The sequence below is a fragment of the Diadema antillarum genome, unplaced genomic scaffold, assembly GCF_040938485.1.
Source record: "Diadema antillarum isolate AM-2024a unplaced genomic scaffold, OU_Dant_1.0 scf00000136, whole genome shotgun sequence".
Lineage (NCBI taxonomy): Eukaryota > Metazoa > Echinodermata > Echinoidea > Diadematoida > Diadematidae > Diadema > Diadema antillarum.
Window position 1 is genome coordinate 897,110 of NW_027271025.1, and position 12,738 is coordinate 909,847.

The 12,738-nt window shown below is 36.6% G+C and overlaps 1 protein-coding gene across 2 annotated transcripts in view; it reads left to right on the forward strand.

Moving 5' to 3' along the window:
• LOC139721025 (uncharacterized) overlaps positions 1–12,738 on the forward strand; it is a 43,025-nt gene that overhangs the window by 8,679 nt on the left and 21,608 nt on the right. For both annotated transcript variants that reach the window (XM_071632355.1, XM_071632356.1), the window contains exon 2: positions 9,439–9,565. In XM_071632355.1, the coding sequence (XP_071488456.1) occupies positions 9,463–9,565 (103 nt within the window). In that variant the 5' untranslated portion in view covers positions 9,439–9,462. The remainder of the gene's footprint in view (positions 1–9,438; positions 9,566–12,738) is intronic.

The window sequence follows — 12,738 nt, forward strand, 5'->3', positions numbered from 1 at the left end:
GTCAAAATTTACGTTTGAAATGGAAATGAGAAAGTGGGAGCATTTGCAGACATTTGTAAACATATGACGTTTGTTTTAGCATTGTAAAGAGCCGAAAGTTGCCGTTATTTATTTTTGATTGTAAAAGCAATCATCCACCATTTACAAGTATTTTAACACCATCCGGAGCCGAATGTTACCGTTAATAATTTTCAAATGTAAGAACAAGCAACCGTCATTCATTCTAGGATCTTACGGAGATGAATATCATCCTTATTCATTTCCGAACGTGAAAGCAAACATCCGCTTTTTATTTTATCATCTAACTGAGCGGATTGATACCGTTAATCATTTCCAAATGTAAAAGAAACAATCTGTTACTTATTTTAGCATCGTACAGAGCAGAATATTACCGTTATTCGATCTGCAAATTCAAAAGCAAACACCCGACATTTATTTTATGATCGTAAGGAGCCGAATGTTACTGCTGTCCACTTCCGAAAGTGAAATGAATCATCTGACAATTATTTCAGCATCGTAAGGAGCCGAATGTTATACTGTTTTTCATATTCGAACGTCAAGGCAGACGCCCGACATTTACTTTACCATCAAACGCAGCTGAATGTTATTGTTATTCATTTCGAAATGTTAATAGCAAATGTCTGATATTTATTTTAGCATCTTGATTATGGAGCAGAATGTTACTGCTATTCACTTCCGAACGTAAAAGCAATCATCTGACATTCATTTTGGCATCTTCTGGAGCCGAATGTTACATGCTATTTACTTTCGAACGTAAAAAAAAGGGAACATTTGGCATTTATTTCATCATCGTACGGAGTTGAATATTATTGTTATTCATTTCAGAACGTCAAAGGGATCATTCGACATATATTTTAGCATCTTCCGGAGCTGAATGCTATTGTCATTTACTTTCGAACGTAAAAGTGAACATCCGGCATTTATTTCATCACCATACTGAGTTGAATACTATTGTTATTCATTTTCGAATGCCAAAGCAAACATTCAACATTTATTTTAGCATCTTCCAGAGCTGAATGTTATTGCTATTTACTTTCGAACATAAAAGCAAACATCAGACATTTATTTTATCATCGGACGGAGTTGAATTGTTATTCATTTCCAAACGTCAAAGCAAATATCAAACATTAACTTTGCCATTAAACGCAGCTAAATGTTACTGTTATTCATTTCGAAATTTAAAAGCAAACATCCGACAGTTATATAGCATCGTATGGAGAAGAATATTACTGCTACATGTATTCACTTCCGAACGTAAAAACAATCATCTGACATTTATTTCAGCATCTTCGGGAGGCGAATGTTATTGCTATTTACTTTCGAAAGTAAAAGCAAACATCCAACATTTATCTCATCGTCGTACGAAGTTGATTATTATTGTTATTCATTTCCGAACGTCAAAGGGATAATTCGACATTTACTTTAGCATCTTCCGGAGCTAAATGTTATTGTTATTTACTTTCAAACGTAAAAGTAAACATCCGGCATTTATTTTATCATCTTACGAAGTTGATTATTATTGTTATTCATTTCCGAACGTCAAAGGGATAATTCAACATTTACTTTAGCATCTTCCGGAGATGAATGTTATTGTTATTTACTTTCGAACGTAGAAGTAAACATCCGGCATTTATTTTATCATCGTATGGAGTTGAATATCATTATCATTCATATCCGAACATCAAAGCAAACATTCGACATTTATTTCAGCATCTTCCGGAGCCGTATTTTATCCTTATTCATTTCCGAACGCAAAATCAAATATCTGACATTAATGTCAGCACCGTATGGAACTGAATCTTACCATTATTCATTTCCAAAAGTATAAGCAAACATTCGACATTTATTTTAGTATTATACGGAGTCGAATATTACTGTTATTCATTTCCAAAATTAAGAGCAAACATCTGACATTTATTCTAGCATCTTATGGAGCCGATTGTTACTGCTGTTCATTTCCAAAACTAAAGGCAAACATCCGGCTTTTTTGGTGGCCCGGCGTGTGTTTTTGGTGACCCCAGTCACAAATTAACCATTTGCGAAATCGTGATTCGATTCGCGAAAAGACTCCGCTAAATATAAGGTATAGATCGCTCCACTCGGCAGGGGCTACGTCGTCCTTTCACCAGGTCTCGTTACAACTGAAACCAAAATCTCGTTAATTTGCGCTAGGGATCGTTACTCATCATTACTACAAACGTTAATTTTCCCGATTGTTAGTTTGCGTTACTAACGATTCAGGTGAAACCGCTTGCGTTAATGAAATGTTAATGTTTATTAACGCAAAGTTTCTTTTGGTTTATACTGTATGTAAACAAAAACTGGCATCTCGTGATTTTGACAGTGATTTATTACACAATAAAATCTTATTCGACTTAGCCACAGTGAATTCAATGGTTTTTCCGTGAAAGTGTTCTTGGAATTTCATCGACTTAGGCGAGTATTCGACTTTAAAAATTCGACTTGTGAGTGAATTAATACACGTAAGTCAATGGGGAAAAATCAGGACTTTCTAAAATCATCGACTTGCGCGATTATTCGACATCCATGCGACGTCGACTTAGGCGAGTTTAACTGTATTCTCAAATCTTGGCTTTTAATGAGTATTTCAGGAAATAATTGGTGGTTCTCATGAAATGTTTAGTAATAAAGTGTTGGTAGAAAAAAATTGCAGGAAATATATAGTGATGGTTCTCACTTTGAAATGCCTGGATGATAAATACAAAATAGTATGGAGATTCATATCAGTTGATTCTGTGATGTCAATACATTTGTTATTTCCTCATCTTGCTATCCCCTACTGAAAGTACTGCACCCAATCCTACAGTTTTTATTTACATCACATAGAGTATACTTCATTACATGTATAATGTATAGTACACAAGACACACACTCTCCCTTAAAAATTGTCAGCTACTCCTCTGCATGCTGAAATTGCTGATAATAAAACAAACAAGGACTTACATATAATGCAGTTACCTGGGACATCATCCCTGGATTTCTTTGCTAATCCAGATAGTTTGAGTCTACCATTGGATGTACATTAGTAAGAAGCTGGGAAGCTGAACTACACTCATTTTTTTCCCTGTTGAATAAATTGCTTTTGAAAAAAGGAGAGAGAAACATCTGAAATATAACCTGTAGTTTCTCTCATATGGCAACACTCACAAATATTTATGAAGTTCGAAAATTCAGTTATAACCTTTAATGATTTAAACCATGAAAGAACATCACCTCTAACACCATTTGCAAGGATCAACACATTAATTTAGGGTGAAGCAGTCTTACGTTAACTGAAATAAGGTGCAAGAAGACATAGTCAAAACCAAGGTAAAATGAGTGACTGTGTAATTGTAAATGCTCCCTTTGCAGTTTTGACATGCATTGGTTCTGTAAATCAAGTTCCAGAATACAGTAAAATGCACACAGTATATAAAGCCAGACAATGATAGATAATAGAGCACGCTTTTAGAACCTTCTAGAATTGTTGCCGTCTGGCAATTATTCTGTAATGTACAGAAGGTTTCATGCTCTGAGATCCAAATCTTATTCAAATCTTGATAAGTAGTTATGCCATATCATTTGCACCATTACTGTTTTAGCTGGTTTCTAATTTAGTATGTTTACAAGGAGGTACCAGGTATAACGAGGTAAAATTGGCAGCCCCCATGACCTTGTTATCAGGGTTTTCCTGTAATTGCAAGAAAAATTAATAGAGAGTTGTTTGAGACAGAGTTGAGCTGTTATCAGTGGGAGGCAATCCCCAGCTACAAACTCTTGAGACCCATCCCTACAAGTTCTTAACTTTTACTTTTGAATTATTAAATCTTGTTCATGGTGTTTTGTCACGGTTGCAGAGCTTTGTTTGAAGAGGCTTACATAATGCATTTCACACTGACAGTCATGGGACAAATCTAGTGATTTTTTTTTTCATCTAAGTGACTAATTTAATTGTTCCATAGGAGATAGTTAAAGATTTTTTTTCCTCACTCATTAAGATTGTTACATTTGCAGATCTCCAAAAGCCCTTATGTTTATCAATGCTCTTCACTTAACAATTATCCGTGCTAAGATGGCATAGAGGCCTTTGAATACTTGAAGGCTGCTTTTGATTTAGACCCTGTTTACACATGGGCAAGCTTCATAGTGACTCTTTAAACTCTGCCTGTAGAGTTCCAAACAGTTTTTGTTGTGGCTTCAAGTTTAAATATATTAATATGACTGGTATAGACAAGGGGATTTAGATCTAGATTGAGCATACACGGCCCAATAATTTATCATCTTTTTTGTCTTCTTTCTACTGTCAATTTTTTTTTGATGTCAGTATTATTGTCAGAATTGTTTATATCAATAATAGTAGTAGTTTCATGATGATGTTGATTGTTGTTGTATCTCCTGGTTCATGAACTGGAGGATACTTGGATTCAGCAGTGTTATGCTGCCACCACTGCCGTTTGTGTATGCAATATTGTGTGCACAATACTGGCCATGTTTCCTCTGTTAACAATTGTTTGTTTGTTTTTTAATTCAGTGTGGAGGCATATCATTTTTAAGATCTAGATGCCTTTACATACAAAAAGATTGATTTCTAATCTGAGTCTTATAATGTGCACTCTAAATAACAGCTACATTTCTGAACAGATTTGTTTAGGTTTTGTACAGAGGTTTATCACAGTCAAATATGAACCCCTGTAAGCTTTGATGATGCTGCCTTCAATGTTCACCTTTTATGGGGTCAAAAGCAAATACCATGTTATATCTCTCGTGTGCATTCTTTCATGCACATTTGTAGGTTGAATGTTTAGGGTCTCCTTGTCACTACTTTACTGGCCAAATTTCTAAACAGATTTTGTTGTTCAAGTTTTGTACAGAGGCTTCAAATCTTTACCTGTACTAGTTGTGGTTGTGCTCAGCTGCCCCCAATGTTTGCACTTTTTGTTATGTGTGCTCTACCATCCACATTTCTTGATTAATTTTTTTTAGCTCACCTACGCAGAAGGCTTGTGAGAGCTATCGCAATCACTGTCTGTCCGTCATCTGTCATATGTTGTGTGTTATGTGTAAGCGTTTTATCATCTTTTATATTCATCTTCTTCTTGAAAACCCCATAACAGATTTTCACCAAACTGGCAGATAGCATCCCCAGGGATAGGATCTCAATCTTAACCACTTTACCCCCAAATTAAAAAAATCTTTAATATCTCCCCGAGAACTAGAAGTAATAGAGCTAAGTTGATATTATGAGTACATTGAGTGCATTGATGACTATAGTTCCACATTTGTTCATAGCAGATCCAGGGGTGCCTCCCTTGGAGCAGGGGGGGGGGGGGTAATTTAGGGCCTAAATTGTACATTTTCATCCTCTTTTAGAGAATGCATAGTCAAATTTTTACCAAACATGGCAGGTATTGTCACTTGGGCGATAGAATATATATTTGTACAAGTATGCACCATTCCCCACCTGGGGGAGGGGAACAGACAAACCCCTAAATAAAGGAATCTATTGAATGACCTTCTCTCAAATCATAAGTGATAAGGGATCATAAGGGATCGAAGGGGTGGGGACAATTTCTTTAAAGCAGCACTCAGCAGTGGAAACGTGCATTATCAGTACACAGACAAAAATGAAAAGTCATAGGCTTGAGTTTGTCGGTTCATTTATTAATTTTTTTATTTCCAACAGAAACATATAAATATTTAACAGAAATTGAATACTGTACATAAATAACATCACAATACATAAGTTAACATAATATTTTAAGTATACAGAAATGCTGAAAACAGGAGGAATGCTAAAAAGCAGTGCTTGTAGAGTGCATTACCCCCACATGTAATACAACAAATCACATGATTGATAAGCTGTTATGCATAAAGAGCAGACATTTTAAAAAAAAAATAAAAAACTAAGGAAAAAAACAGTTAAAATGATCTCTTTGTGTGTTTGCTCTCCAAAATAGTAACATTTTGGGGGGAAATGATAAAGTTTTGTTTTTATTGCAAAAAAAAAGAAAGATCTTAATCGCAGCATACCAGGGATAAGTTGGCATTTGGATCACTATTTCTGATTGCTAAAATTTGGCCTCTATGGTAGCAGTGTGTATCTGTACAGCGTCAGAACACAAGATGGCGCTACCCCTGCCAGTACCCCAGGTTATGGTGTGCGGAGTCATTTTTATATTGACTACAGCTGGCAGCATTCATAAGTTCTGGTTGCTGTTCTCATCTGTTAGGTAGGTAGTAATTGTGATTAGGGTATTTACAGAAGCAGCAGAATTGATGCTATATGATTGGATAGTGCTTATGTCTGTAGCCTGGGGAATGAATACACACCAGATTATCAATTCTCTCCCCTTAAAAGAAAACCAAAACATGTCTGGTAATGGTAGATTATTTTTAGACTCTCAAACATTGCACAATCCCAATTGCTTAAAAATAAAACTTCCACCTTATCTGATTTCATCACACATAGTCATATGTTTATTTCAGGGTGGGAAAGTTGCTCAATGTGGAGAAATGACTGTTCTCATGTTCTTCAAACATGCCTGTCATGTGACATACCTTTGCTGACACAATTTACACAAATTTTCAATCCCACAGTCATTAGCAAGTATTCTGTCATTTCCTGTCACTTTTGCATCACATTTGGTGGCCATGACTTGTGGTTGTACTACATAGATGAGCATGGGAGAATTTTTCCTCCAAAAAGTGTTTGTTTCATAAAGTGACCAAATATATTAGTCCATTTACATCTGCCTTACTGCTAAGGAATAGTTAGCTGATTACTCATGTGCAAAGTATTATCTAGTACAGATGAGCCACGACATGCCACAAGAGTTTCATATTTGTATGTATGCTCACCTGGATAGGGTAAAAATTACAATACATTTACTAATCTCTGATAACAAATTAAAAGTTTTATTAACCCGTTGAGGACGAGTCCCGAGTATACTCGGGCAAGCGTCTATGGGAAATGTGTGTTGTAGCAAAATCAAGCCATCCCCAACGGGTTAAGTTTACATAGCATATGTGGAGAGAGGGTGATATGTTATCAAAAGAGTGATTGTCACTTTTCCGGCTCTAATGTGGGCATTGATGTAATGTGCAACATAAGCACATACGGGGTTGTATGTAATGTCATGGGAAACACAGGTTACAGGCATGCAAGCTGACTATTACCACAATTTATAATTTATTGTAGGTATTTGACTTACTGCATGGGTAGAAATAATTATTTTTGTTTGTCAAGATATCTTTTGACTTGTAGTTTCCTCCAAAGCATGTCAAACCTCATGAACGTCACATGGCTTTGACATTTCTCTTTCCCACAAGTCAGCCCAGAGAAGTACTATGCAAGTTGCACTTAGTGTAGTTGACAGTGAAAATCTGTAGCTGATCGGATTTGCTACATTCTTGATGTTTTTAGCTTACTTGAGCCAAAGGCTCAATCGAGATATTGTGATCGGTTATCGTCCAGTGTCTGTCCTCTGTCCTCTGTCATCCTTTGTGCTAAACTTTTTACATTTTCATCTTCTACGTAAAAACCCCATGACGGATTTCCATCAAACTTGGCAGGTAGCATCCCTAGGGCAATAGAATCTCAAGATGTTCAGATAAGAACCATGCCCCCTCCCAAAAACAAACGAACAAATAAACAACAATAACAACAAATGAAAAAATAAAAAATAGGGGATCTAGAACAAGAAGTGATAGAGCTAAGTTGATACTTTGAGTTGATGCATTGATGACTGCAGTTTCAAATTTGCTAATGGTGGATCCAGGGACACCCACCCCCCCCCCCCCCCCCCCCCCCGGTCCAATTTTGGGCCTAAATTGTACATAATTTTCATCTTCTTGAAAACCCCATGATGAATTTTCACTAAACTTGGCAGGTAGCATCCCTTGGGGGATGGGATCTCAATTTGTTCAAATGGGTGCCATGCTCCATCCCCACTCCCAACCCCCCCCCCCAAAAAAAAAAAAAAAAAAAATTATGGAGGTATTACATCAAGACTTAAAGGGCTAGACTGAAGGTAGTGGGAGGCATATTGCCTTCTCATGCAATCATGGTTTATGCATTGCAGTTATAGCTGGGTACAGTAAAATCTCACAGGGAATTACAAGTTCCTTGATTGCGGCTGGAATATGTACATAAACGGTAATAGGTGCTTTTCATATATTATATCCAAAATATCTCCCTGCATTGTTCAGTACAAATAAGCTATTTACTTTGTGTGTGTGTGTGCATGTGTGGCCATCTATTGTGAGTCTGTCTTTATCCTACAAAATTTGGGGAGTCTTTTCAACATTCTGTCCTGCAAAGAAATATTTTCACCTGTTTTATTCAAACCCTCTGCTTAACGGCCCTTGACAATGCAGTTTCAGTAGTTGGGTATTATTGTGTCCCTGAATAGAAGGTTGCCGGCATGGTTGAATGAACTGTATCAAGTGTAAAATAGTAGGGTAGACGTATGTATTCCACATAGGGATATAGAACTAATGCCTAGAACGTTAATGCATTCATGCAAGTGCATAGAAATATGTTTGCGGGTCGATTGCCTACGGGAAATCATAGCCCTTGTCGTAATTGTTGAACACGAGAGGTGATTGGATGTTGAAGTGGCGACCCTCTAGGAATCTAGGGCAATAATGGTGGGAAGGCATTGAATCGAATCCACTGGATTTTTGATAGACTGTATATTTTGAATAAACATCCCTCCAATAATATGATACTACAAAATGTAGGTTGTAGCAGACTGCTATAAAAGAGAGAAAAAAAGAGAGGAGAGGATAGATTGAGAGAAGGGTACTTTTCCGTGCTAGCAGGAAATTAATTTTCAAGGTTAGTACATGTACATTCGATTTCCAACAAAATGAGGGTATGCTTGAAATGTTGATATTGTAGCTTTTTGAGAATATGGTTGTTTTTCTGAGGAGATAGTGAGTATTATATTAAGGGTGGATCTTGTCTCTCTTCACAAGCGCAGTTTTATGTCCACATTATGATATTCATTCTATTGTCTATGCTGGGTTAATTGTTCACAATTTAATGTTTCGATAATGAGAATACAAGTAAAGTTAATGTGATATTTCTGTGCAATCTATTGTCTGAGTCATTCTTTTTTGTAAATTTTGATGTATTAAGACAAGGAGCCATATACATTGTATTATTTAATGTTCATATCTCTGTTGTGTCACTGATACAAGGTAATGCACTATGTATGTTTGTATTCTCATAGTTGATAATAGAGCCTTTATAATAGTCTCCATGTGGATTCGTAAGTGCCAAGATCATTTTGTTACAATGCGTTCAGCACATGGCTTCTATTTCCCAAAAGTCACAATTTGATATTGCTCTCGAGTGGAAATGCCAGTTGATTATCATCTTGTTGTTTTTGCTGCTGTTTTACCACCCTTCAGGTTGTAATCCATGAGTGCCATGCAATGGAAATGTCTGGTCGTCGAAAACAAAAATCACCACGCCGATTATCAGAAGATGTTGAGCCCTTATCTGACGACATGAACCCTGACGAAAAATCATCTCCAGGTGAGTAAACACCTACACTCTGGGATCTTGAAGGATATCAGAATGAAAGAAGATGATTAGTGGTGGCGGTTGACAGATGATTTGAAATAATGAGCTAGGGGACAGACATCAATGGAGTATCAGTTTTTCTGCATATATATTCCTTCAGAATATGTTGTGTTTGAATATGTCTGTGTGTGCATGTTTTGATATTAGTTTCCAGAACTGTATGTAATATTTGCTGTCATATGTTGCAAATGATAGATTTTTAAAAATGATTCATTCTTGAATTATGCAAAATCAATCATGTTTTGTATCCATATTTCTGTTCTTTTTTGTTATTAGTACTGCAGATATTTTAGTATTTCTCTTTTGGATATCACTGATGAACATTATTTGAAGAAAAGTAGCAGTTCTAAGTAGTAATTAGAGTAATATTTTTGATAGTGATGACATACATAACAAGTAGTGCTGTTATTACTACTAATACTGTTACTATTTCCTAGCAATAATGACAGAAGTGGAGAGATTAGGATGAAGTGAAACGAAGTGATGATGAAAGTGCATTTTAATTACAAAATCACCTATTGTACACTTTTTCTTCCATATGGTCACACTTAGGAGTTTAGAATCATCTGTTCATATCAGAAAGTGAAATGTTTTGGTTTCATTGTTACCTTTGTACATGATATTTCATTATAAACTTAATCCTTGACTTCACGGTAAAGACAGTTCTGATTTTGCAAATGTGTCACTACCTTGTATGATCACATTTTTTTGTAGTTCACAGGAGCACCACAGTCACGTATGATATGATAGATAAACAAATGCATGTGGTATTACTCGGATTCAGTTTGTTTAAAACTATGCAGCTTATGTTTTGCTTAGAAGCAGAAGACAGGAAGGTGATTTTCCATTTCCGATATAAGGCATTGATAACCTGTTGAACAACAACTCTATTAACTCTTTATGTGCCACGTTCACACACCCGACTCAGTCGACAGCATGCCAACTTCGCATATGCTGCTCAAATGCACAAACCCACCCAAACCGATCTATTCATCGCCAAACGCCACAATACAATGAAAGCATTTCTCTCAGTTCCATTTCTGTCACATGTTGCTTGCATTTTATGTTGTGATTTACTATGAAGTGTGTTACGACCAAAATCACTCCGAGAATGATCGCACAAAAGAAACAATCAACTGATGTTCAGGTGGTTTATTAACAGTAATATTGTGGGTACAGACTGGTAATCGGCGTCATATCAGTACAACAATGATCAATAGAAACAATTACAAATCGGTAATGGAATCACTTACATGCATCCAAACTATCACAAAGTCGCTACAGTTCCCTGATAGTGTCCAGATACGATGTTCGATGCACAGACGAATGATCCTTGATGCACCGATGAATGATTCCTCTGACGTAACTCCAGAGGCGCAGGTTACGATAGTCCACGGTATAGATCCGGGGTAAAATCCACGATATATGTCCACGGGGAAACGTGCAGAATCCAAACGTTGTGACGACCACGTCCAGTTGAGGCGTTGAATGATGATTCACATAATAATGTCCAGCTAAGAATCCAGCCCACCACAGCTTTGCCGTAGCAATGTCCATTGACATAAAAATGGAGTCTCTCTCCAATGTAGGCAAATTAATTATCTGCAGGCAAAATGTCTCCCAGGCCTTATCTCCACAAACATAACAGGTCAGCAGGTAACACAGGACTGACTATAACAAGTCGCTTCAGAGCCAGAAGTGACGTAACTCTCAGAGCAGAGGTGTTGGGTACTCTGCCTACTGCAGAATTTCTCTGGCTTATATACTATCCATTCACCCCCTTCTAGCACATTCTATAACTCTCTCCAACCTACTAGCCAGTCCAAGTTCCAGGAAACCTGGATGACTCACTGCCTAACTATGTACAAAACACCATTACCAAAATTAACTACCAATCACATTGGGCTACAGGGACAGTGCCTCACTCAGCCAAATATGTTAGCACTTCCCAGAACATTCTGGAAATGGGTGAAATCATTCTAGATTGAGTGAGCTATAATGTTTTTCCTATTCCATGCATGTACTGTATAGCTACATTGTATACCACCTAGAAAATTCTCCACTGATCTGGTCAGCCTGTATGTACTATATGTATACCACATAGAATGTTCTCCATTAATCTGGTCCACCTGTGTACATGGGTAATTCCGTGAAGTTGGGGCACAAAGTGTTACATTTTAGCATAACTCAATACTAATTATGCTATACATATATTGTTTATAGGCTTTACATTTGTATTGAGACCATACATTTTCCTGGAAATTTTGTGCCATTCAGACTCAATTTTGATGAAGTTATCTTAAAAAAATGTAACGGTGTCCTGTAGCATCGTGACGTGTCCATGTAGCATCGTGATAGTTAAAATCTGGTCCTAAAAGACAAATTAATGCAATTAGCTTGACCAAAATTTGATATAATATGCATAATTACTAGATTAGTCAGATAGCTAAATATCTTAACTTTCCTTTCCACAGTTTTACTTTTACAAGAAAATTTACACAATGTGTCACTATGCTACGCGGTGTCCACCAAATGTAACAAAAAAGGACACCGCGTAGCATCGTGATACATTTTGTAATTTTCTTTTAAAATTAAAACTGTGAACAGGAAATTTGAGATATTTAGCTATCTGACTAATCTAGTAAATATGCATATTGCATCAAATTTTGGTCAAGCTAATTGCCATAATTTGTCTCTTAGGACCAAATTTTAAAATATCACGATGCTACATGGACACGTCCCGATGCTACAGGACACCGTTACATATTGTTTAATAACTTCATCAAAATTGAGTCTGAATGGCACAAAATTTCCAGGAAAATGTGTGGCCTCAATGCAAATGTAAAGCCTACAAACAATAAATGTATAGCATCATTAATATTGAGTTATGCTGAAATGTATTTTTCAAATATCACGATGCTACATGGACACTGCCCCAACTTCATGGAATTACCCACATACACATTAAAACAGCCAGGCATACAGTACATCATACATGTACGTGTACATAACTACTAGTGTGTACATTTGTGACACCATCCCCCATGGGAAAAAGAAAGCCTTGCTGTAGCAAGGGTTTCTTTTACCTTCACAATTTCTCATTGTTATTTGCAACGAATGTGAAG